This window comes from Colletotrichum tamarilloi, assembly GCF_030869305.1.
Source record: "Colletotrichum tamarilloi strain Tom-12 chromosome Unknown Scaffold_13.1, whole genome shotgun sequence".
NCBI classification, from domain to species: Eukaryota; Fungi; Ascomycota; class Sordariomycetes; order Glomerellales; family Glomerellaceae; genus Colletotrichum; species Colletotrichum tamarilloi.
Genome location: NW_026849396.1, coordinates 502,843 through 527,103, shown reverse-complemented (window position 1 = coordinate 527,103; position 24,261 = coordinate 502,843). Strand labels below are relative to the sequence as shown.

The following is a 24,261-nucleotide window of genomic DNA, read 5'->3' as shown; positions in this document are numbered from 1 at the left end:
TTTTTTCGCCTCTTCCGCTCCTAGAAAGTGGGGGCATCTAGGTATACTGCGTACACCAGACACCCTGGTCCCGTCTCTCTCTCTCTCTCTCTATCTCCATCATCAGGTCCACGGGGCGGACTTGGTAGGAATATCCCCCCCACATTGAAGAGGAAAGCCTTGGCGATTATGGTATGTGGGAGGAAGCAGAAGAAGTTTGATTCTTTTCCCATTCGTACCTTTCGCCTGCGACTACCCGTGCCTCACCTAGTCCTCCAACCAATTCCGGCGATCGAATCTGGTCAATGGTAGCAGGGTGCGGTGTGGCTGAAGAGCGGTGGTACGTCAATTGCAACGTGGAGTCCATGCAGCAACGTTATGCCTTTTTTTTTTTTTCTTCCTCTCTTTTTCTCTTTTCTGCATGGTGTTTTTTATTCCCTCTCTCGCCTCTGGGGGCTGCGGACGAGAAGGACGAAAGAGGAATTACGACCCCGGCATCGCGATGCAGGCTCTCCCTGAAAGAAGGAGAAAAAAATCGTTAAGAAACACGTTGTCGTTGTCGTCTACCGCCTCATGATCCACACCTGCACCTTACAGTCCTACGGATTCAGCAGAATGCTTGATAGCATCCACAATAGAGATAGAGACCGGGAGAAAAGAGGACAATCGTGGACGGGAAGAAAGAAGAAAAAAGAAAGGACCCCACTATGCCACCGTCAGCCGTCCATCGCCCACCGCCATTATCCGCGCCAGGCGCCCTGTCGCATTCTCCGCTTTGCTGCAGAGTGCAGTGTGTTGCCGTTGCACTTCTTGCAGATGCAGCCCCCCTGGTCCTATCGATTTTGAATCATTGGATGATTTTTTTTTGTCTGTATCCGTACCTTACTTGGCTGTCTCTTTTTTTTTCTCCCACTGTGAGGAAGTGTCTTTTGACGACATTGCCTGTCTTTTCTCGACCATGACGCATGGTTTCTTTGAAACGTCGAATAGAGTGTCATAGTCCGAGAAGTTAACCGTTGGGTACTATTATATGTCACTGCGATATAGAATCCCCGCCGTCATCAAGTAAACTTTCTCGAAATGGTGGCTCGTCGTTGGGAGGGTTCGTGGTAAGGCAGATATCAGGTGCGCGCACGTGGGGTGGGTGGTTCGGCCGCTGAAGGAAATCCTGCTTTTTGCTTTGCGTGCTGTGATTGGTCTGTTGATTTGGCGTGGGGGGGGGGGGGGGTTTTTGGGTACGGATGCCTTCAAGATGCGTGCTGCCTGAAGACGTCTTCGATTTGCTGCTCCACGGCATCATGAGTTCGGACTGGAGCCCAAAGACTCATTGCTCAAGAGGAGAGATGATGGAGGGGAAAAGGGTTCACCGTTTCCCTGGTTGACCGAAATTTATCGTCATCTCCCGGGAATTTCGAGGTTGCGTTCTGGCGATCGAGACAGGTCTGCACCGTCGCAGTGCTAAAAGTGGCATATTTCGGCAATCGTTCTCTTTCGTCTTGAGGTAAGGCAGTTCCTCACACGCACCCGCTGCGCCCATCCATCCGGGTGTCTGGTTCCAACTTCTAGCGCCGCATAGTCATGGAACCGCCTTTGGATCGCGAGAGGAGCGGTGATGGCACGAGCTGAGCACGAACTCCGTACCGTGGTCCCGTATGACAGTTTCCCACCCGATCCCCCGATCCCCCGATTCCCGGCGCAAGGCGTGCAAGTGGGTGTGTAAGCGTGGTACGTGTAAAGTAACCTCGAGTGTAACGCAGACGGCGGCGGCGGAGGATGGGGCACGACGGGTTCAACAGCCTTCGTTCTCATCCGTTCCAATGTAACCTCGAAACGCCGGGTGCGTGGGCGATGGAGCACCGTACGCGATGATTGAGAAGTTGAAGAGGGGACCAAGTATGCGCTGTTGTCTGTCGAACGCAACATGGCAGGGTCTTGCATGCTTTCAGACCGTCGAGATTCCCACTATATCGGAGCTTACCTAATACCCGCGTGCGCCAAGGCAGTTGAACCCAGGATGCATTACCTAAGCTGGAGAGCTGAAGAGCTGAAGACGTGTGTACGTCTGCCCTCAGCCACAATCATCCCGGTAACACTTGTAAGCGTATAACACGCCGGTGCTAAAGCTATATTACCTTTCTCGACAGGAACCCGCACACTGAATGCGTCGGAGCCTGAAAGTGGGAGTTGAAAGTGGGAGGGGCGGGCTGGAGCGGTGCGGTACGGCGGCCGGCCGAGTTCTAGGCTTCCCGGCCGTCGGAGCCATGTGGGTTGAACTCTGGGAACATCGTGGCAAAAAAAACATGAAACTACAAGAGCCTTGGTATTGGTGTAGGTTGACGAACTTGCGGCTGAGATGGCTATCCACAAACCACTTTACACATTCCTGCACTGTCTTTTGGCTGCGTCTAATTGTTCCCAGGTTCCGCGTTCTTAAGTCTTTACACGTGTAAGTAGTCCCGGCGCAAAATAGTGTTTACAACCAGTAGTCTATTTCAGACACACGGCGCTTAGTTCAGCATTGTAAGTGCCTGGGATTACCTAAGGTCATGACTTACTGGGCCGCTATGGGGGCATATGCCAACGCGCGCCTTTGTTTGAAGTTGAGCAGAACAACTCTGAATCTAAATCAAAGACTTGGAACCGCGCACTCTATACGAAGCTACCGGTTCGGCTACGGCGCCGGACGCGACGTGAGGCTTGGGTTGCGCTTACACCCACCCCCAAGGCTTTTTCTTGTCTACCGTTCGGTGCTGCTCAATCGTGGGATGTAAGTCTGCAGGACGTTGTGTAACTCCAAAACGTCATTGGCTTAACTCAACGTCAGCATTCTTTCCATTGCCCTTTTCGGACAGAAAGACCCTTCCTGTGATGATGTCTTGCAGATCCCGTTGCGAACGAAAGAGATTGATGGCGTTGGACAAAAAAAACCGGGACCGAAGAAACCTGACCATGCCGAATGGGTTGCAAACAGACGGAACACCGACCACGGCCCGGACGACGACTCGACGGATACTGTTCTGACTTTGCCTGTGCCGTTGCCGTTGCCGGGAGGCTGGTCACGCAAGCCCCCCGGAGATGGTGATGATCGGCCCCTCCTGACGGCTGATGGTCCACGAAGACGCACCCCTCTTCTCCGCTAATCTGGCAAATCTTGAAGCTCGCAACTTTACATGCACGTTTGTGCGACGGTGGCTTTTTCTTAGCGCAGTTTTCTTGGATCATCACTATTACTATTGTCACGTCGCGAGCAAACTACCGCTAAAGTAGTGAATCCGGGGACTTGCCTGTTGGCTTCTTGATTGTTGCTTCCAGGATGATAGTTGAGCTCCTGAGCACTGTGACAACCACCAAGGACGATCCCAGCTGTGAAGAATAGGCTCCGGCCCAAGGGAAATTCGTTTCCCATCTTTCGTTTAATCAATCGCAGAGCAGCTCCGGCCACCACGGTCTCTACCTTTGTCCTGGCATTCCCTTGTGTCACCAAAATAGAACCGAGACCAACCAGTGACTGAATTGACCGTGTTTTCCGTTTGCGTTCATTATGCGAGCGGGACGGACGCGGAGGGGGGGGCCAACGAACAGCGTTGGGCGATTTATGATGATGCCATCACCCATGGAAGGGAAGGGGTGTGTCTTGGTGACTGACGTTTTGATAGGCGACACCGAACAAAGTCATGCGGAGTTTAAGCTTTCGAAATGTATCTCAAACAGTTTGGCGATCTTTCTTTGGAAGATTTGCAATCTGCAGATACGACGCTGCGCTTGTCCCTCGTTGGATTACATAAACAGAAGCACTCGCATACTGTGTAGGTACTCGCTCACTTACACCCCTCCGCCCGAGGTGGGAGATTCACGACTCGAGTCTTTGGCCTCGCAAATTTGGGCAGACAAAGACTCCAGCCGCGCCGAGGCTCGCGATAATATAGATGTATAGACACTCAGCCGTCAGTGTGCTTTTGTGTTCTTGCCATTTCCGGTGCTTCCTGAACAAAAAAAGTCAATTGCAACATGACTGATGAAGAAGAAGCAGCGAAACTCAAACAAACTCAATCAAAAAGAAGCGTCGCCAAGCAGAACCACACGAGTCTTGACTGAAAGCTCTTGGCCTTCCCTCGGTTTGCCCGCGAATTTAACTAGGGCCGCAGGAAATCCTATTCCTGAATCCCTAGCTTCGGGCCAACCCCACATCCTATCTACGCAATCAATCTGAAGCAGCAAGAATCAAAATCACCAACAAGGTCCCCCGTTCGAGCTAATCAGATTATATCAGCTCTTGGTGCTGGGGGCTTCCCGGGAGAACAAGCACCACAAGAATACTGCACCCTTCAATCACGCGATTCCCAAAGAGGAATACTGCAGAAATTTGAACCACCGCGAAAGCTACCTACAGGCTACGAGGCTACTCGTCTGAAAAAGCCCACGGGCCGTTTCGCCGCAATCTCTCGTTGTGGGTGAATTAGGCTAGAAGCCTGCTAGACTTTCTAGCTAGTCGACGATAGAATATATCGTACGAACTCTAGCGGCGTAACCAGAAAAAAGAGCCTCACCACCAAGTAATGGAAACCTCGGGATGAAGGCACTATCTTCGCCGTCTGGAGATTGCGAACGCGTCTTGGCGTCGTGCGAGGTAGATTCCGATCCGCGGGCGGAGCTGGGGGTGTTCGTTTCCCTCTCTCTGTCCAAGCTCCAAGTTCTCAACACCAGTGGGAGCTGTGAAATGAGGTTCCATTCGGAAACCCTGGGGATGGCAGATATCCATCGCTCATGATCCCAGCCTAGTGTGGCTCTGGGTGTGGTGTGGCTCCGTTGATCCCGTCCCCCGTGCCATTGCCACCATTCTTCACCGCCGCCTCCCCGCGATTCTTTAACATTGCGATGTTCATGAGTCCGAGTGTGATGGCGTACTTTGCCGTGCGATGCAAGGCGAGAGAACCCTCACCCCTCCAAAAGACCCTGACTTGTCATATCATCGTCGTCGGGATGTCGCGGCTGTTGATCTCTCTGTGTACTGCGTAACGCAAGGCAAGGCAAGGCAAGGCAAGCTGCAATTCTTTCGCGCTTTGACCCAGTGGAACTACTAACAAGACCCTCTCTTCATCATGGGGAATTTCACGGTGATCTGTCTACTTCGTTGTCGCGTTTTGCTCCTCTGGTCGTACAGATCCTTAGTCAGAGTTCAGAGTCGAAGAGGACCCAGGGAACCCAAACCCGAGTCAAGGACAAAACACGGACCAGTGTTCGTTTCGTTTGGCATCCCGTCATCGCAGCACTGGGCAACCCAGAGTCAGTGAGCCTTGCCTGCGGGTGTTGTGCATCTCTAGCGGCGATTGTATGTGCGCGTGTGTATCCGTATCCCGTATGCGCCCCTTGCGTCCTTTGTCTGTGTGCGAGCTGTGAGGGTGAGACTTTCAACATCTCTGGGGAAGAGAGAGGAGACTCGAGTATTGGTTCTCGGTGAGGCTTCAGCCAACGGGCTTACACCGATTGCTACGAGCCTCTGTCCGGTACCTGGCAACAAGGAACGGGGCCCCCCAACATGAGCGGTCTGCACTGCAATTCTGCAGAGTCTTTCTCGAGAGCTTGAATGTAAACGTCAACGGATCACATTTCCGACGCGTCTACACTACCATTTGCGTTTCTTCCCGTTCCATGCTGAGTACAGTCTCTCCGTATAGCACACCCCTCCCATGTCGTTGTTCATTGCCTGCCCCCAAAGAAAGGAAGAAAAAAATCAGCTTCCCCTTGTCGTGCCCCCCGATTTCCTCGCCATTTCTTTTTCCATCAGCCGTCAAAACGTCGTTACCGCAGATACATGAGTCCCCTATCCTTGCGCCCGTGTGGAGAGCGAAAAGAACAAGAGCGACAAGGAAGAAGAGAGAGAGAGCTTACTGTGTATCCATCCAGAGGAGCCCACACAGTGAAGAAGGCTAAGAAGACCTCGGGCGGACGAACCCAGGAACGACAGGGGATTAGGGGACCAGGGGGGGACCATGAGATCTCCATACAGTGCCTCTCGCTTCGTGTCGCTCACCGACTTGCAGATCTACGATTTCCTCCGTCTTCCGTAGTAAGAAAGCTCTGGGAGTGGCTGAAGCCTGGAAAGGTCAAGGTCAAGAGGGCAATGGGTGGCAGGTATGCTTGGCGGTGTGCTTCCCCTGGTGTGTCTGCTCATTTCGCTTTGCTCTCTGAACAGAGCTAGGTGGACTGGGGTTCTGGCGTCGCAGGTTGAGCAGTCCACATGGGGAGAGGCAGCTCAACACTGGAGGAATTATACTCTGCATTGCATTGTGGGGTCCAAGACATGTTCAAAGTCAGGTCAGCCGCGTAGGATGGGACCCCTGGATCTATGCATGTATTCTCTTCCGTTCGTCTCTTGGTCTTCCCGCGCCCCCATCTCCGATTCTGCTGGTGGTTTGTGGCCCCCGCGACACGAACATTGGCCGGGTTGACCGTGGGCGGGATGGCATGGTGGTAATGGATATATCAAGAAACTGATCAGTCATCCAGCAGACGTCGGATGACAAGCACTTGGCACTACAGACGCGGGAGAGTGGCACACACACAGATTGACAGGTTTCGAATCGCCAAGCTATATTCGTACTCTATATCCGTACGGATAGTCTACAGCATCAAGAGCAGCGTCGCAACCGTACTTGGCCGAGCCTGTACCTGCAGGACGCGCCATGCACGCTGCACCCGCCCTCCACTCATTTAGAACTCCCAGTCGTTTTCCCCCTCCCCATCTTCGGAATACCCCAGTCGACATCTGTTTCATCTTCATCTTTTCGTCGTTCGACTCTATCTATCACGATGGCTCAAAAGAGTAACTCGACTTTGGTGGACCTGTTCAACGGTGATGGAGAAGCCGAGCAGCGAGGTCCCATCCACCCATCTGCACGACATTGCAGGAACAAGGAAACTTTTTTTCCCCCTTCCCGCCGACCCCGAATAATGACACGACCTTTCTGAGTGATGCCCACACAGTCTGCTGTCTTGCTCAATGTTTCGTTTGATTTGATTTTGGGTTGACTTGACTCTCGGACGCCCCATCATACGAACTCGGCCGAGGTCCCCCTCATCCCTTCAAGGGTTGTTTGTGCAGTTCTTCGTGGAGAAAGCTGTCAAATGTAACCGTGCTGAATGGAGACGTTGGAGACAAAGAGGGCATGCTCTCTTTCACAATCGAAAGATGCGGGATAGCATCGGCCAATGTCGACGTCTGCCTCACATAGACTCGCCCACCGGGGGAGCCACCAATCATTTCCCAACGAGCAGGGCCCCTTCGGCTTTTCCCTCTCGCTACCCTCGCATCACATCTCATTGCCGTCCCGTCGTACGGAGTCGTCGTCTTCGTTATCATCTCAGCCTTGCATTGCATCGCATCCATGATCCGCACATCCACCGACGCTGTGCAATGACTGGACTATCAGAGCTTAGGACGAAATGTACCTTACAGCACCATGTCATTGTCAGATCAGGTCTCGCGCAGCAGAACGGAACGCCTCTCCCTCCAAGCCCTTGAGCCTCCAAGTCTTGGCCCCCTTTGCTCCCCCCTTCCAGCACGTCGGCCTCTGTATCCCCATCCGGACCTGCATCTCCTTCAGCTCCCCTGCAAACGGTCAGAAAAGTCGCCCACGCCTCCACAGCCCAAAGAAGGTAGGTAGACAGGCAAAAGGGCAAGAAAAAGAAAAGAAATAAGGGGATGGATGCAAAGTCACGCATACATCGTTTAAAAAGGGGTATGCATTCGGTTGCAACCGTAACGAGCCAACAGCCGCCTTTCTCCCACCCGTTCCCCAGACCTACCTGCTTCACCTTCCCTGAGAAGGGAAACTTAATGCGTGCCCATTAAGATCGTCTTCAGGTTCTCTCGCCCCCCCCCCCCCCCCCCCCCCCCCCCGACGCCGCCCCCGCCCCCCCCCTGCCCCCCTCCCCCCCCCCCTCCCCCCCCCCCCCCCCCCCCCCCCCCCCCTCCCCCGCTCCCCCCCCCCCCCCCCCCCCCCACGGCGGCGTAGAGTCGCACCGGCCAACGGGATAGGCCAGTTTGCACCTTTTCCCCCTCGTGCTCCTCCACCCCTCCGGCTCGTCCACTTGCACCTATCAGCGTCCGCACCGTCCTCCGCACCCGTACCGGCCAACCGCCGAACCAAGCAGGATTAGTGGATCCCCCCGTCCCGTCCCCGATCTCTCGCCCTCTCCTTTCGGTGCCCCTTTTCCTACCTCACACTCAAGACGCTTGCGGCATTATGTGCCAACGGTCACGCATCAACGCACCCGCGCCACAGAGACCGGCTACCTCTTAGCTCCATTGCGACCGCCAGCCAACAGGCTCCTCATGAAGCCATGGGAGATGGGGTACATGCCCTTAAGTGCGTGTACTGTGCCTTAGCATGCTCATCTGTACACCAGGACGGGAGGCTAAGAGCCCGCTAGCTTCACGCCCGTCACCATTTGCGACGCTGGCGCACTCTGGAAAGCGTGGTCACGAAGAGCGAGAGATAGCCAAGTACTCTCAGAGAGATCGAAAAAAAAAAGTCACCAGCCGCCGCCAAAAAGATTGTGCGACGCAAGCGTCCAGAGCTTCCCAGCTCAGCGCCATCACGCCCCCAGGTTTGGTTCAGCCAAACAACTTGGAGCTTTCTCTACCGTCCGTACACTTTTTTTCTCCCCTTTTCTGCTGCTCGCCCGTTGCTCCTATCCGGCGGCTCGGAAAGCTCTAAATTGCTGGTTGCGGGGCACGCAGAAGCAACCCCAAGCTAAAGCCTTTGGTCTCCCAGCCAGCCTCTCTGCCCAGTGGGCAAAACAGGTAGTGGTGGCTCTTCTAGCTAAAAGCCTTCTTTCCTTCTACGCGTTCGAATCCGTCGTCGCGACTTGGTTGGGTCGTCGGGCCAGAACCCTGCATTTGTCGCGATTCTTCTCTATGTCTCGTTCAACTTTGGATGACCTCTTCGACCACATGTCGTGGCTGGCAGGGCTGGGAGTCTTGCGTGACCCGATGGCTGGGAGCAGGGCAACACGGGGACCTTGTGCCCGTGATCCTTTGATGTGCTCGTGCGAGACATGGCAGTTTGGCTTCCACTTTTTCCGATTTCTCGTTCCCAGAACACCGGAATCTGGGTAAAAGGAGGCCTCGAGTGACGCCTGACTCGAAACGGGATTTTGCAGTCCTCTACCAGTCACTCATTCCTGCACAGGCGTTGGACGGATTACGGGGGCGGAGATTTGAACCAGAGAGCACGCACGCCGTGGAGATGAGGAACGATTGTGTAGTAGCGAACCGGTCCTCACCGTCTAGAGGCCGTCCCCGTCACCAGCCCACGCCTCCGGGTCCGAGCCCAGTGTAAGTCCGGGCTCCCTCATTCTCCTTTCGTACTTTAGCCAAGTCTACACCCCTCGTGCTCCCCTTTTGCGGCCGAGCACTACCGCTAGCCACCGTGTTTAATCAAAAGTTGGGATGGCACCTCTCAAGGCTGCCAGATTGCCATGCCCACAAGGCGGCTTGTTAGCGCGCGCAAAGACGCCGCGCCACGAGAGGAGAGAGACGGCCTTCTGCCCATCGTGGCGCGGCGTGGATGGGAAGGGGGAGCTGTCTAAGGAACGAGCCCCTTCTAGTTGGCTGTCGTCCGAGCAAATGAAGAGATGGGGGATAGCTTACGGCTTGCTGATAATTCCTGGGAAGGATGAGAGTCGGATCCGGGAGATCAGTTCAGGCAAGCGGGCGCCGAATCGACGGACGGGTGCGAGTGGTCTCTTTCGGCGCCCGCGGAGATGGGAGAGATCGGGAAGCGAGTTTCACGAACATCGTTGTGGCCCTTTTGCTAGATGTGGCTTTTCGTCTGAGAGCGAAAGGTGGGTTGGAAAGCATTAGGCCTCGTGGTGAAGAAACAACGCATCGCGATGGCCTCATCTCACCGTGGGAAAGGCGTTCGCCTCCGACAAGGGCCTACTCGTGGCTTTCGCATCCTTCCGATCAGTGGAGAAGATCTCAAACAAGCCACCACTCCGATGGGTCGGGTCCTTGGATTCGAATTTCGAAACAGCCGTGGCCTGCCTCCCGCATCGTCCTGAGGTATGGACAAGCGCTTGCCGATGATGAACATTGGGATCCAGCCACGGGGTTCAGCCTTGCGACAATGTGAACGTTCAAAGATTGAAGATGGTCCAGTATCTGATGCTGTGGCTTTTGTCGCTGGCAACGATCCCTACGGGCTCTTTGCACTTGGGGCCTTGTAAAGAGGCTCTTTTCTCAAACCCCGATGTCGTCCATCATTCAGCCTCATGACGATTACCAAACTTCGGATATTGCCCTCCATGAGGCTCACTGACGTCCTCCGTGCTTGTACGTTATCACAATTCGTCTCTTCCTTCTCCGTATGACACGACCGCTGTGGCGCCAGACTCGCAGCACAGGTATCTTCCAAGTCCAGACCTTGAGCATGTCTGACAAGTCGCTACCTCGGGCTGGCATCTTCCCGCCGGCAACCATTGCCCGCTCTCACCACGCCCGCGATGCCGCCCAGACCGTGAGAACCTCGGACGCGTACACGCACACAGTCAGAGGGGGGCAATATTCTGTCATTGTGATGGTCCAGCCGGGAGATGAACAGCGCAATGATCGCGACCGCTCACGGCCGCTCTTGTCATGCAAAGACTTCACCGGCACTGACGCCTTTCAACTCATGCGCTGGTGCGGTTGGCATTTCGACGGGTGTCCGGGAGGTCCGAGTTTCCCACTTCCCAATCCTTCGTTATCCGCGAGACTCGGGAAGAAAGCAATGACCTCCAGCTATGTCTTGTTGTCATTTGCGGGCTCTCGGACTGGTGAGGGTTTGCACTGACGCTTTCCGGGTTGCGCGGTTTTTTTCTGCCTCCCACCTCCTCTAGGCGCTCTCTCTAGCTATTGTATGGCTGGTAAGTTGTGAGAGCATATTGTGACTTGCAGTCAGTAATTTGAAGTGCTAGCTAAAGGGGCACGGTGGGAAGTTTAAACTGATGGAAAGGGGACGTGCGACTCGACTCTTGTCCATGGGAAGTAATCCGGCGCGGCAAGCCCATATGGTCCTCGTCACGCACTGTGTTTTATGAGCTACTCAATCACCGGCCCCCCGGAGATGTCTAGTTGCCAAGAGGGGTGTATCGTACTTCCGAGCGGGCTGTTGCATTGTTTTTGTGATGAAGGCCGGTTTGAAACCCGAACCTGCCGGACCGCGGAACTCAGATTGTGATATCTGTTGCCGTCGCCGCTTTCTCCCGGGCCCGAAGTTTTTTCCTAAAAGTCCTGACACATTATGGTTCGAACCGCGGTCGAGATTCTGAGCAATGCAGAACTTGGAGCAAGAGACCTGTCAATCAGGCCTCTTGAGAGGCGGCACTACGGCCGAGCTGCTATATTAAGAGCCCTGGGCTCTTTCTTACAATCAATCAGCATGTCTTTCGACCCTGGGACCTTGGTACCAGCCTAGAATCATCATCGCTCTCCGTATATACCTTGATTAATACACTAATGTCATTGAGGAAGCGCGTAGAGAAGGTCTGCTTGTGGCTGAAATTGCCTTCAGCTGTGCTTTAGTTGTACACAGAGTACATTGATAGCAAGAAGATGTGCCAATCGCCACCGGAGACGTCAGAGCCTGCGCTTTCAGGGGTAACCTGAACGGCGAGGTGAAAAGTATCATATCATCCCTTTCTGAGCGTTGAACAGACTCCTGCTGGAAGATGAAGCCGGTTTGTATTGATCTGCTGTCTGTCAACGACTGGTCGTCTGGATGTATATCTTGCTACTGCACCAGCGATCAAACTTCCTGTACTCGGTCTTTGACCGGTCTACACAGCATAACTTGGGGACAACGTCATCCGAAGGCAAAACTTTTGGTGATAATCGTCGAGAGTCACTGAGCGCCGGTCTCCAGCTCAGGAACCGGAATCGCCGAGCAGGGTAAGCACGGCGTCTATATCGGGCCACGGAGCCTTCGCCAATCGCTCGCTACGCAAGGCACTGTAGAGATGAGCGCTTTAGGTGACGAAGCCCTCAGCGTTCGCGACGAGGAGACCGCTGGGTGGACTCTGGTTTCATTGAAGCGTAACAAAGATGGGTTGACCGTAGATACGAGATGAAGGAGCAGCCTATCTTTGAGAAGTGAACGGAGGGTAGGATCAGCCTTATCAAGCTCGCTGCCCCCAATTCCACACGAAATCAAAGCCAACTCGACACCCCTTTTCCTCCACATCACGCTTCAATTCTGCCTCGATTCGAGTGACATCCTCCATCGTCTTGACCGTCTCCTCTCCTCCGTCTTCAACTATGGACGTCAGCGAAGGTCGAATAAGACGCATGATCCCCGAGGTAGCTTCATCTCGAACCGAATCATCTGCGGCCCATGAGTTGAAGATCTCTTGCTCGCAGTTCTGAAACCCAAGCTTTCGAAGCTTCTTGAGCAGGCCCATCGGCATTCTATCGGAAGTGTGAGCAGCGAGCTTCTCGTGACTGGAGGCGAAAAAGGGGTAAAGCAAGGCAACGGCATTGCAACTACTCACAGTCTATCCCTCCCGACCTTCGCGTCGTGCTGCATAGTAACCCACCAGAACTCTTCATACGCCCTGCTCAGCGGATAGAACCTGATGAGTAGGTCACTCATGTCCTCCCAGAGAAGCCACCCGCCCGGCACCAGCAACTCGCGCATGTTGCTCACAGCGACGTCCCAATCATCCTTCTTCAGCCCCAGTGCGAGTAGTCTTACATGGACAAGGTCGAACGTGCCCCTGAACTCCGCCGAAAACGGCTTGAGAACGTCGTGCTCCACGAAGTTAAACGATACTCCTGATCTATGCGACTGGGGCATTTTGAGCCCGTCAAGATCAAAGCCGTAGAGCTCCGAGTCTTGTGGCACGAGCTGGGCGAGAGATGTCAGCCAGACGCCGCTTCCCGTTGCCACGTCTGCGATTCGAGGGGCTCGATCTGGGTTTGCTGGTTCGAGAGATGAGAGGATGTGCGGCGGGAGGAGGTCGACGGTGAGGGGCAGCCAGACTTTGAAGTGGTTGTCAGCCAGGCGCTCGCGCTCGCCGTCAACGTCCCCGCGGTTGAGGTTGTAGATCGTATCGGTCCATGATGACTCGTTTGATGCCTGGGCTTCTGCCATGTTAAGCGTTCATCCAAGTGATGTTCACAACAGTCGCGTACTCTTTCCAAGGTTGAGTTCTGCGATATGCTCCCTCAGGTAGCTTTTACGTCACAGATTAGTCATTCCGTGGTCTCCGAACACTTCTCCGTCTTCTGGTTTGTCTGGTGCATGCTCCATGCATGCCATGCAATTGTATTTGGAAATCTTTTGGACTTCGAGTCTTGATAGGTCGACGGAACCCAATGTGGTGTGATGCTCTGAGCTTCATCCTGGAGCTCCGGCTACCCCTCACTCACAGCTGGCAACTTAAACCTCCAACAACTGAACACTTACTATGTAGTTAATCCCTCCTTTAATTGAATCAACTCGGACGGAGACTGGTAACGATGCGGGGAAGAGCTACGGAACATCTGACCCAGCATGAACACTCATCAAGGATTCAAGATATGGTAGCCCAGAAATTGAAGGGCGTGTCCATCCTCCATTTGAACAAGATCTATAGATAAAAAACTCTCCTACGAAACACGTCTATTCCAAAATATCACCCTCGGCCTCATTAGATGATTCGGCCAGCTCTACAAGCTTGATAAGCCACTGCCCCGCGTCATCCGAACTGCAGACCATAACTACATCACCTCTGTCCTCAAGCTCCTCCCCAGATGCAACCTTTTCTCCGTCTCCCTCACAATACCCCAGGAAAGGAAAACTTCCATTCTCGTGACATACGGGATTAAGAAGCTCAGTGGCCGTAAAGTTGTAGTCTGGCATGAAGACGACATTGGTCTGAAAGCCCGTCATGATACTACGAGGCTTCCCACGGCTATCAGAATTGCTGGCACGAGAATTAGTGAAAGAACGACGTATGGATTTACCAAGGTCGGACATAGATTGGCAGATGTCCTCACGTACTGTCGATTCGCGTGTCGGGATGATGCCCATGTCGTCAAAATTCAACGGAGGAGGTCTGCGGGCTGGCGGGGTAAGAGAAGGGGGGAGAGAAGGCGACCAAGATGAAGAAGAGGGTACAGAAGAAGGGACGGGTTGATCACGTACCTCGTCTTGAGCGGGCTGAACGGGAGCTGCGAACTCGTTCGGTGGCGTTGGAGGCACCTCGCGAATAGTTGGTGCCCGGTTTTTGGCAACGGTCTGGCCTTGCGCTCCTCGACTCCGGGGGCCAGATTCAAGCTGGTCGGATCGTCGACTTGATAGAGAGGCGTGGCCACTGATGACTCTTGGTTCTTCAATCGGCCTCCCAAGGTTGGATGGTGACTCTTTCGCGATGTTCAAGGGGGCGGGCTGGTCAGAGTCAGCCCTCCAGGGACTCTCAAAAGTTTCAGGGGCCGCATTCACCTTCAAAGATGCCCGCGTAGCAGAGTCCAAGCTTGTCGATCTAATCGAAGCAGACCTAGGTTCTGGTTCGATATCTTGGTTTTGGACTGGACGACTGCGATCTACCCGTGGACGACCTCGTTCATAAGGAGCGCTGGGAGTGTCTTCTGGACGTCCACCCCGAGAAGGTCTTGGAATATTCGATGCTCCCCTCGATAGCTGGCCAGGCCGGTTAACCCGCGAGCTACTCAAGCTCGAGCTGCGATGTCTTCGGGACGGCGTTCCGGGTAACGACTTCTGAAGGCTGGATACGCGCTCAGGAGGTTCGGGTGGTTTCCCCGTCATAGTCCTGGGTCCCTTTGGCTGCTGTCTTTGCTGGACAGGGCCGGGGACCGTTACGGGAGCAGGCTGGTTCTCGGGGGCGCTTGGTCGTTTCTGCCATACGTTCTCGAGAGGCCCGGAGATCTCACGTCCTTGCTTCGGCTGCTGCTGCTCTACCTGCTGTCGCCTCCGCTGATCTTTTTGTTGCTGCGCTGGCTTCTTGGGTTCTTCCTGCGACCCCCCTCGATATGCTCCAGGGGGGGACTCGGGATAAGGCGGCTCTTTGATGTATGGTTCATGGTCTGTTAGTCTCCGACGGGACTCATGATCTCTCTGTTCCTCCCGGCCTAATTGTATCGGCCCTTCGGCTTCTGCTTGTTGCTCTCGCTCCTGACCCCTGTGTTGCTGTTGCTCGCGCTGTTGTGGTTTGTGCTGTTGCTGGTCCCGCTGTTGCTGGTGCTGCTTTTTTTGCTGCGGTGGTAGTACCTGCCGGTGAGACTGATCCTGCGGTTGTGAGTGAGGTTGAAGTTGAGGGGGGAAACCTTGCGGCGGCTGATAAACCCGTTGATGCTGCTGTTGCTGGTGGTTGTGGAGATGGACCGTGGGAGGCACAACCACTTCAACAGCCGCCCGCGGAACCTGAGGGACAGCCATCGCTGTGTCGCCGATCCCAGTCGCAATTCCCGTTAGAGGTAGAGGCAAAGCCAGAGGCGGAGGCGAGACGGCCTGCGCGCCGCGGCAGTACATGACGAGGTGTCCCAACAGCCACAACCCTGAGAAGCCAAAGACGATGCCGGCGAAAGCGACGGCGGCGTCCCGGGGCACGGCGGCCTTTTCACCAATGCTGTAGACTAGGACGACGACGGTGAAGATTACGAGGGTGAGGATCATTGTCGCGGGGAGGATCTTTGCGGTGTAGTCGTGGATGACCCTGTCCGTCGTCGGCCGAGGCATTTTGAAAGGGGGAAATAGGTTGCCCTTCTCTACTACGTTTTGAGCTAGTGTTGAATCTACGATTTTGAGGTGTTCGACATGACTGCAGTTGTACACTTTGGGTTTTAGCAGGCTGGTTGGGCTACTTCAGTCTCTCCTAAGACGGATATAACATCAAGGGCATTAAATCAATCTCATGGTGGACCCTGCTATATCAACACACTGCATCAAAGACGCGAGAAGGCTTTGGTCCATACTCGTAGGCAGATGAATTCGTGATCCCATTCTAGATTTTCTCCCCCCATATCTCCTAGTAGTGTACAGAAAACGTGTCTCATATCTGTCGTAACAGGTTGTTTGCTCGACAAGCGCAAGCATTTCAACACAAAGAAAATCGGTAGAGCAAATTCTTAGTCTATCAAAAAGCAGAAACCGAATCGCCCAAGACAGGAACAAAGCCCTCCTGAAGAAAGACATCTCCAATCATGAAGGACGCCGGTATGGTTCATAGTGAGACCTCGGCCTCGTCGTCTCCCCTTCCTCCCGAACACGCCACTGACTAAAAGAAACCGGCGTGGCGGGCAGCTCGACAGCGAGAGCAAGCGCAACAGAAACGGGGACGGGAACGCTGCCGTCGTCTTGGTCGTTGTAGCGACGGCTGTCGTAGCGGTCGCGACCAAAGGAGTCCGGGCTGTAGTGTTTCCACGTGTACGGCTTCGCCAGCGGCGGCTTCATCTCCACGGCGTACGCCGGCGGCGGGGAGTTGTACCGCGGCAGCGACGAGACGTCCTGGTCCGAGCCGTTTTGGCGTAGTTGTTGCCAGGGGCGGGGGAATTTTGCGGAGCCGACGCTTTCTGAGATGGAGCGTCTCTTGAACCAGAGGAGGCAGGTTAGGCCTGCTACCGAGGCGATGGCTGCGACGGTGGTGCCTGCGATGATGCCGCCTGATGTTGAGTTTCTCGGGGAGGCGGCTGCGGCGGCGGCGGGGGCGGTTTCTGAGGGGGATGTTACTGCTGATGGGGTAGGGAGGTCGTCGCCTGGGTTTGCGGATGGTGTCGACGAGGCAGCTGGAAGTGTCTCGATCACTGTCGTCGTCGTCGCTGCCTGGGTAGCCGTCGTCGGCGTCGCGCTCGTCACAGTCCTTGTCCTCGTCTTTGTGGATGAGACTGACGTGCTGGAAGTTTGAGACCCCTCCCCCTCCTGACTGTCGTCCAAGACGCAGGCGGAGTCGCCTCGACATGTGTACCCAAAGGGACAACACTTGTTTCCGCACTGCGGCAGAGACTCTTTCAGTCTAGTGGTATGGATCGGGCTCGTCGGGTTCTTGACTACGTCTTGTAAGGTAACGTCGCAGGTGATGGGCGAAATGGTCTCGCACGAAGACCCCTTTGGACAGCACAGGGCGGTGGTTTTCTCCGCGAGCACCATGCATGTCGTTTCGCTGGGACAGCAAAAGTAGTCTGCCATGCCGCTGCCGCAGGCTGTGTAGCCTTTGACGGGACAGCTAGCGTCGGCTCGCAATGTTGATTTTGGTGTAAGTTGGTTGTCAATATTATGGGAGTTTGATGTTGGTAGCGATAGGGGTGTTATCTGCAGTCCGGAGACGCATGTTTCGATGAAGAGAAGCCAAGTTATTATGCATAGCCTCCGCCAGCTTCCCACCGAGGCCATGTTGTTTATGCAAAGATTATAAGAGGATTCCCAAAAGAGAGCAGTTGTAGAGAATCAAAGAGATGTAGAATGGTAGACAGATCGTAATAACAAAGGGAATCCAACCAAGACAGAGACCATCAACTCAAGGAAAAGCCACTCGGCCGGAACATACATGTAGAGGACATCGCGGTATATCAGTGCCTCGTCTACAACAGCCAAGACAAGCAAACTAAAAGACGCCGTGGGTTAGAACTCACAATTGAACCAACCGCAGAACATGCTCTGCCGCGATGACGGGGGGGTTTCGACGTTCGGTCCTCGTCGTCGCCAAGCGCGACCAATCACATGAGCCGTCTACGCGCGAACACTTTACAAATCCCCAACGCCGCTCCAACAGCAGCAAACGCCAACCTGCAGGAGACAACACAGCAAAGAAAGGAGGAAGAATTTCCAATTTACCGTTCTGTCGGCGCCGTCTAGGTCATGTGAGTGGACGGCCATGAGGGTCTGCTGCAATCTGCACCCTGCAACGTCTCAAGACATGGCCAGAACGGGTAAGGAGGTTGACCTGAAGGCCGATTGTGGCAGTCTGGCGCTTGTTGTTCCTTGTCCTTTTCTTGAGAGGGTCTGGGTACAGGACCCGGATGCCACAATGGTGATGATAGGACCCGAAAATCGGGTGGTTGTCGATGAGGCAGGTGGGAATAGGTGTCCCGGGAGAACGGTCACGGCGGCTATGGTGTTTGGACCCTCTGGGCGAAATCCCACCTGTCCGGGATTTGGAAGGCGTGTAACCTGTGAGAGAGGGCCTCGAAAGACGGTCTGGACGAAGGGCGATCAAACGCGGTTGGGCCTAGCGAGGCATACTCTTGACGACGTGGCGAAATTGTCTGGCAGTGGTAACGCTGGAGGTGGTATGGCGGGAAGACGAAGCAAGATACGCCGTTGATCGGGGGAGCCGAAATGTTGGGCTATGCCCATGAGCGTCTGCGAGGTTGTGTCATGGCGGCGGACTGAAGGCCGGCCATCTGTCCAACACTGCCCGAATGACGCGCTTTTCCCCGGGGACGGCGTCTCTCCTCAGAAGTTACGCTGCCGGATGGGGGCTGCTCCGGCCCTCCGAGTCTCACCTCTCGGGAGCGGAAGCCGGAGCCGGAGTTGAGGCCGAAGTTGAGGCCGGAGCCTGTGCAAGCTGCACTAGGACCATCGGACGAATTGATCGTGGAGCATTTCTGCCGCCTAGAATGTACTTAGCTAGACGGGATGGTATATGGAACATTATCAACTCGAGCGTCAATCCAGGCCGTAGCTGCGACTGCATATCCTACCACCTTATGGAGGGATTCCCCATGAGGCAGTCTCTCTACCAGTGGAGGCTCAAGTGATGGCATGATGTAGCCCATCATGACACGCGAGAGAGCACCAGTCCACCGAGGGAGCAGCACAAGATGCCACGATATGTTTCCCATAAGGAACTCCAGCCAGAACTCTTGGACCTGTTCCCCAACTCAGCCCATCCACAGTTGAAATGTCCACTTGGGGCCGCCCGGGCTTTGTTCAACGGGTACCTAATCGACTGGCTAGACCGAGGCATAATCCATCCTCAGGGCATGGCAACAAAGCAGTGGACAGGGGTACGGTAAGTACGGAGGGGCAATCAGCTGATGTCAGTGCCAAAACCACAGCATCTCCAGCGGTACCAATCCCGCCTGTTCTCGGCTTTTCTCAGCTTTCCCCAGAGGCCAGAGCCCCTCCCGATCCCCCGCGAGATCCCGCCGCCGTCGCATTTCTCAGACAAACCACCCAAAATCATCCCGGGTTCCAAATTCCCATTTCCCAGAGTTCGTTCTCTCCAACTTTACCTTACCTTATCCTACATCTTCCCTCCCACCCTCCTCTCGGCCCGTTATCAGAGTTCCATCCCACAGGACCTGAACCTCACCACCCGATTGGGCTCTAGAGTGCTTCTTTTCCCCCTTTAGTTCGTCTGTAGGTCTCCAAAATGCTCCCCTGGAGAACCATCGCACCCCGAGCCGCGAGGTATGTAGTACAGTCATCGTCCACATGTGTGACACGTGAAGGTCTCACTCCCCCGTTCTAGGCGTACCGCTTCTGCATTCGGAGCACCACCCCGCCGCATCACATGTGGTGGCACCTTTGGATCCGCGAGTAGACACCTCTCCGCAACCGCCGCCGCCCGCCAGCTCAACGCAAAGGTCGTTACCGAAGGCGTGCAATTCGAAGGGCTGACGGGCGTATCAACCCGTAGATCAACGCTGTAAGTCCCGGTCATAACCTGACCCAACCCACCGCACCTACCTTACCTTATCACAACCTCCGCCTTCTTTCCCCGCCTCCCGTCCCCCGTCTTCCCGCTCGGCTTCCCCGGTCCCCTGGCCGCAACTCCGGCTCCGGCTCCGGCTCCCGGCTCCGGCGCAACTAGCTGGTCCTCACCTTGACGTGACCATCTTCCACACACCTCAACTAACACAAACTCTCTCCCACCGCGCAGCCCCCATTTCTGGCTAAGGTACGTTTCCGCCAACCGCATCAGCAAGCCTCAGCACCAGAAATCCATCATCTCGGCCGAATTGACACAACCCCACCGGCACACAGAGACAACTGTCGATGCAGCAAATGCGTGAACCAAGACACCACGCAAAGAAACTTTGATACATACGCCGTGAGCCCTCCCTGTCTGTCCTATTCCATTTGATCACATCGTGCCTCCTAGCTGCTGCCGCTGCTGCCGCTGGCAACATGGCCCCCAACCTTCAAATCACCTAACCCGTTCCCCTCCCACTCCCCAGAAATGCCGTTCCCCAACTCGACTAACAATGGCAATTTGGTTGAACGAAACTGTAGATTAGCCAAGACATCAGACCTTCCGAGATAAAGTCGGAAGAAAAGGGTATCAAGGTGACGTGTAGGTGCAACACCCAAGCCCCCCTCCCCTTCTAACACTCTCGTAAAAGAAACATGGATTTGACAGTCATGCGCAACTAGGGGAGCAAGACGGTCACGAGAGCTTCTACCCATGGCACTTTATCAAGCACTACCTGCAACATGACCACCGCAGTCCGGAACAAGTCAAGTAAGGGGCAATCTCGTACCATCACATCACACCAAGTCACTGACCTTCCACGCAAGCTACCACTTCTGGGGCTCCGACGTGGGCGAAAGGCGCCCCGTCGTCGAGTACGACCACCTCATGACCGACAAGGACGACTCAGGCGTCGCAAAGTTGACAAACCTCATTGTAAGCATGCCTAATCCTCTGCTACTAGGGCATGATAGGTCAACTGACACCCACAGCGCGAGTACGGCTTCGCCTTCGTAGACGGAACCCCCTACGACACCCCGGAACCAACACAGCGCGTGCTCGAGAGAATCGCCTTCATCCGTGAGACGCACTACGGCGGCTTCTACGACTTCGTCCCGGACCTCGCCATGGCCGACACGGCCTACACCAACATCGCCCTCCCGGCGCACACGGACACGACCTACTTCACCGACCCGGCCGGCCTGCAAGCCTTCCACATGCTCTCCCACGAGGCTCCGCCGGGACAGCAGCTACCCGAAGACGGCAAGCTCGGAGGCGAATCGCTCCTCGTGGACGCCTTTTACGCGGCGCAGATCCTGCAGAAGGAAGACCCGGCCGCGTACGAGATCCTCTCCAAGGTGCGCCTGCCCTGGCACGCGAGCGGCAACGAAGGCATCACGATATCTCCCGACAAGCGGTACCCCGTGCTCGAGGTTGACCCGCAGACGCGGACGCTGCAGCGGGTGCGGTGGAATAATGACGACCGCGGCGTGGTGCCGTTTACCGACGACGTCTCGCCGACCGCGTGGTATGCGGCGGCGCGCAAGTGGGATGCCATTCTCCGGAGATCCGACGTTGAATTTTGGTGGCAACTGAAGCCCGGCCAGGTTTTGAGTGAGTGGTGCCATGTCTTGCCTTGAAACAAGACGGGACAAATGCTAATCAGTTTTCAGTCTTTGACAACTGGCGTGTGATGCACGGTAGGAGTGCGTTTGAGGGCAGAAGACGCATCGCCGGCGCCTACAGTGAGTATCTCGACTTTCTCCGGTCATCACACGAGCAACGCAACTAATTCGGATAGTTAACCGTGATGATTTTGTCTCCCGTTGGAGAAACACAAACTTCCCCCATGAACAGGTCCTGAACCAGGTTGTTGGCTGAGGTAGACGGAACACATGATAGGGTGTCAAAGGTCTTGGGCGGAGCTGCATTGGCATGTGAAGGAGCACATGGTTCGCGAGTAAAGGCGCAAAGAGGAAACCGTTGATATCATCTCGTCCGTTCAATCGCTGCGTTTTGGCCGATGACCCGCGCGTTTCGTTTCTGGCAGCCCGGGTCTCGTGTCATTGTGTGCCCCCGCGATGTCCCCTGTAGTGTAAAAAGCGGCTGTAGTGTAGAAGCGCGCCAGTCGAGTCAAGGCGGGGGATGTGCGTTTTAGCCCCGATGGCCCCGCGATTCAGGACCTTGGCCCATTGAGCAAACCCGCCGTGGACACTGGGAATTGATATTTCGCATCTTTAGAGACTTGGATACGGCCCAGTTCAGGAACAATGCGACCCGAATAGCCCCGAAGGCTGGGACCCCATGGCACCAGGTTCCCCCCACAAGAACCTGGAAGTTCTGGAACCCCCCGGCAACGACCGAGGATGAAGAAGACTTGAGACATGCAGCAGAAGCCTGGAAGGGAATGTTGCGACGACGGCAGCCATGCATAGGCATATCCCTAGTGGCCGTCTTCAGGGTCAATGACGGCTTTGAGACACCTCATTGACCCCTCCATCCGTCCTAGCGTGGAGCGACACAACATGGAGCAGACAGCTTCCCCTCCGGGAACCTCCCCTTGAGCCCCACAGCGTCACCTCGCTGTCGATTGTTCCGGCGCATGAGCCAGGGACTCATTGCCGCGGCGCGCCGGCCATACTAGTATTAGTATTAGCTCCTCCCTCGAGGGGGCCGCTTCGTGAATGTACATCGTCGAGTGGAATCCTCAATATCTTTAGAGTGCGGTGAAGCTTTCTCCCTAGAACCTTGTTTGAGTGAATTAGCAAAAGAAGAAAAGAGACCCTCTTGCGGCAATATTCCTCCCTGTCCTGTCGAGTCGACGCTTGTTAAATATGTTCCGCCACGCCCTTCGCGCTGCGGTCTCGCGGCCCCGAGTCCTCTGTATTCCTCGTGCCGCAGTCGCCAGCAACAGCAGCAGCAACCCCGCGAGATTCCAGCCCTTTTCCACGACAGTCGCAAGAATGGCCGACATGAAGGACGGTGCTTTCAAGCACGATGCCACCGCGGCCCCGCAAAGCACTCGTGTGCTGCCTCTCTTCTCTCTCAAGGGCAAGACGGCCATTGTCTCTGGAGCTGGTGCTGGCATTGGCTTGCAGATTGCCCATGCCTACGCCGAGGCGGGTTCCAATGTCGCCATCTGGTACAACAGCAACAAAAAGGCCCTGGACCGTGCTGCTGAGATTGAGAAGGAGTACGGCGTCAAGTGTGCGTGGAGGCGCTATAGAAAGATGTCCTAGCCGTGTTGCTAACCATTCCGCAGGCAAGGCGTACCCGGTGAACGTCACCTCCCACCAAGCCATCCAGGAGTCGATCCAGCAGATTGTGTCCGAGTTCAACGGCCGCCTCGACATCTTTGTCGCCAACTCGGGCATCGCATGGGAAGAGGGTCCTTTGATTGACGGGCCCATGGACGTTGCCGACAGGGTCATGGCCGTCAACGTCAATGGCACCGTGTACTGCGCTCAAGTTGCTGGCGAGCACTTCCGCAGGCAAAAGAAGGAGGGCACAACGCTCGACGGCAAGAAGCTCGAAGGCTTCACGACTGGTAGCTTTATTGCTACCGCTAGCATGAGCGCTCACGTTGTCAACATCCCCCAGGCGCAAGCCGTGTACAACGCGTCCAAGGCGGCCGTCGTTCACCTCTGTAAGTGCTAAAGTTGTGGAGGAATTAAACGGGACTGACTAGTGCACAGGCAAGAGCTTGGCTGTTGAATGGGTCGATTTTGCCCGCGTCAACACGGTATCGCCCGGATACATCAAGACCGAGATTACCGCTTTCGTCGACGAAGAGTCCAAGAAGCAGTGGAGGAACAAGACGCCAATGGGGTGAGTTGCAGAGATGCATCATGTGTGAGTCTGTAGGCTGACTTGAACAACAGACGCGAGGGAGAACCCAGCGAGCTCAAGGGCGCATACTTGTACCTGGCATCGGATGCCGCCTCGTACACCACGGGATCCGATCTTGTCGTTGACGGAGGTTACTGCTTGCCGTAAGAGGCGGAAGAGAATGATACCCATGATGACGCCGTAGAGAAAGAAGAGTGCGGTGGCGGAGCTGGAGGAAAGAACGGCCGGCGAGCAAGGGGTTTCGGGGGCTGCTTGATCAGCCGATAAGACGAGCCGGAGCTTGCTTGCGTATCAAGGTCATTGGCTCGAATGGTGCAGCTACACGGCCGAGTCTCAGGGATGCCATGCCGCCATGCTAGTAGACAGACGTGCAGCCGATAGACTGGATAGAGGTAGAACGCAGGCCAGCACAGAGGGCTGCGAATGATGACAGACTCTAAGACAATTGGGCCCGTGTCCGTGTGGTGAGAAAACGCGGAGGAGGGGCAGGCGAGCGGGTTGCGTCCAATACGCGTCGTGATATTCCCATCTTTGGCTGGCCAAGTCCGAGGTGAACCGTGCTGCAGGCTGCGTGCACTGCAATTGGAGGCGAAGCGAAGTGGAAAAAGTGCTGGTGCTTTTTGCTGTGGTGCTATGGAGGAGGGGGAGGGGAAATGGAAGGGAAGAAAAAGGGTCTACTGCGTAAGAAGCTGCGAAGCATCATCTGAAGCAGGTACGTACCGTTCTTCCTTGATGTACTGCGGTACAACTTTGGTG

At 55.2% G+C, this 24,261-nt stretch overlaps 9 protein-coding genes across 9 annotated transcripts; 5 read left to right on the top strand and 4 right to left on the bottom strand.

Annotated features, from left to right (window-relative positions):
* Positions 1-4,464: 4,464 nt before the first annotated feature.
* Positions 4,465-4,848, bottom strand: CTAM01_05287 (uncharacterized protein; the record flags this gene model as incomplete). The annotated part of the gene is made up of 1 exon (XM_060521317.1): positions 4,465-4,848. A coding segment is annotated over one exon (384 nt), but the record flags the coding sequence as incomplete, so codon positions are not given.
* Positions 4,849-6,113: 1,265 nt separating this feature from the next.
* On the top strand, positions 6,114-6,428 carry CTAM01_05286 (uncharacterized protein; the record flags this gene model as incomplete). The annotated part of the gene is made up of 1 exon (XM_060521316.1): positions 6,114-6,428. One exon carries the CDS (start codon positions 6,114-6,116, stop codon positions 6,426-6,428), a length of 315 nt encoding a protein of 104 aa, XP_060384122.1.
* A 1,795-nt stretch (positions 6,429-8,223) lies between these two features.
* CTAM01_05285 (uncharacterized protein) lies at positions 8,224-9,100 on the top strand (the record flags this gene model as incomplete). Its single annotated transcript, XM_060521315.1, has 3 exons — positions 8,224-8,329; positions 8,424-8,485; positions 8,522-9,100. Coding segments are annotated over 3 exons (747 nt in total), but the record flags the coding sequence as incomplete, so codon positions are not given.
* Positions 9,101-12,141: 3,041 nt separating this feature from the next.
* Positions 12,142-13,115, bottom strand: CTAM01_05284 (methyltransferase domain-containing protein; the record flags this gene model as incomplete). The annotated part of the gene is made up of 2 exons (XM_060521314.1): positions 12,142-12,430; positions 12,514-13,115. The coding sequence occupies 2 exons, from the start codon at positions 13,113-13,115 to the stop codon at positions 12,142-12,144; spliced, it is 891 nt and encodes a 296-aa protein (XP_060384120.1).
* Positions 13,116-13,625: 510 nt separating this feature from the next.
* Positions 13,626-15,701, bottom strand: CTAM01_05283 (uncharacterized protein; the record flags this gene model as incomplete). The annotated part of the gene is made up of 1 exon (XM_060521313.1): positions 13,626-15,701. One exon carries the CDS (start codon positions 15,699-15,701, stop codon positions 13,626-13,628), a length of 2,076 nt encoding a protein of 691 aa, XP_060384119.1.
* Positions 15,702-16,163: 462 nt separating this feature from the next.
* On the bottom strand, positions 16,164-17,147 carry CTAM01_05282 (uncharacterized protein; the record flags this gene model as incomplete). Its single annotated transcript, XM_060521312.1, has 1 exon — positions 16,164-17,147. The coding sequence occupies one exon, from the start codon at positions 17,145-17,147 to the stop codon at positions 16,164-16,166; it is 984 nt and encodes a 327-aa protein (XP_060384118.1).
* Positions 17,148-17,832: 685 nt separating this feature from the next.
* On the top strand, positions 17,833-18,282 carry CTAM01_05281 (uncharacterized protein; the record flags this gene model as incomplete). The annotated part of the gene is made up of 1 exon (XM_060521311.1): positions 17,833-18,282. One exon carries the CDS (start codon positions 17,833-17,835, stop codon positions 18,280-18,282), a length of 450 nt encoding a protein of 149 aa, XP_060384117.1.
* A 1,053-nt stretch (positions 18,283-19,335) lies between these two features.
* On the top strand, positions 19,336-21,537 carry CTAM01_05280 (trimethyllysine dioxygenase; the record flags this gene model as incomplete). The annotated part of the gene is made up of 9 exons (XM_060521310.1): positions 19,336-19,373; positions 19,435-19,611; positions 19,846-19,863; positions 19,950-20,016; positions 20,309-20,427; positions 20,484-20,592; positions 20,649-21,270; positions 21,330-21,401; positions 21,458-21,537. 9 exons carry the CDS (start codon positions 19,336-19,338, stop codon positions 21,535-21,537), a joined length of 1,302 nt encoding a protein of 433 aa, XP_060384116.1.
* Positions 21,538-22,490: 953 nt separating this feature from the next.
* Positions 22,491-23,652, top strand: CTAM01_05279 (short-chain dehydrogenase; the record flags this gene model as incomplete). Its single annotated transcript, XM_060521309.1, has 4 exons — positions 22,491-22,863; positions 22,919-23,302; positions 23,352-23,484; positions 23,538-23,652. The coding sequence occupies 4 exons, from the start codon at positions 22,491-22,493 to the stop codon at positions 23,650-23,652; spliced, it is 1,005 nt and encodes a 334-aa protein (XP_060384115.1).
* Between the last annotated feature and the right edge of the window lie 609 nt (positions 23,653-24,261).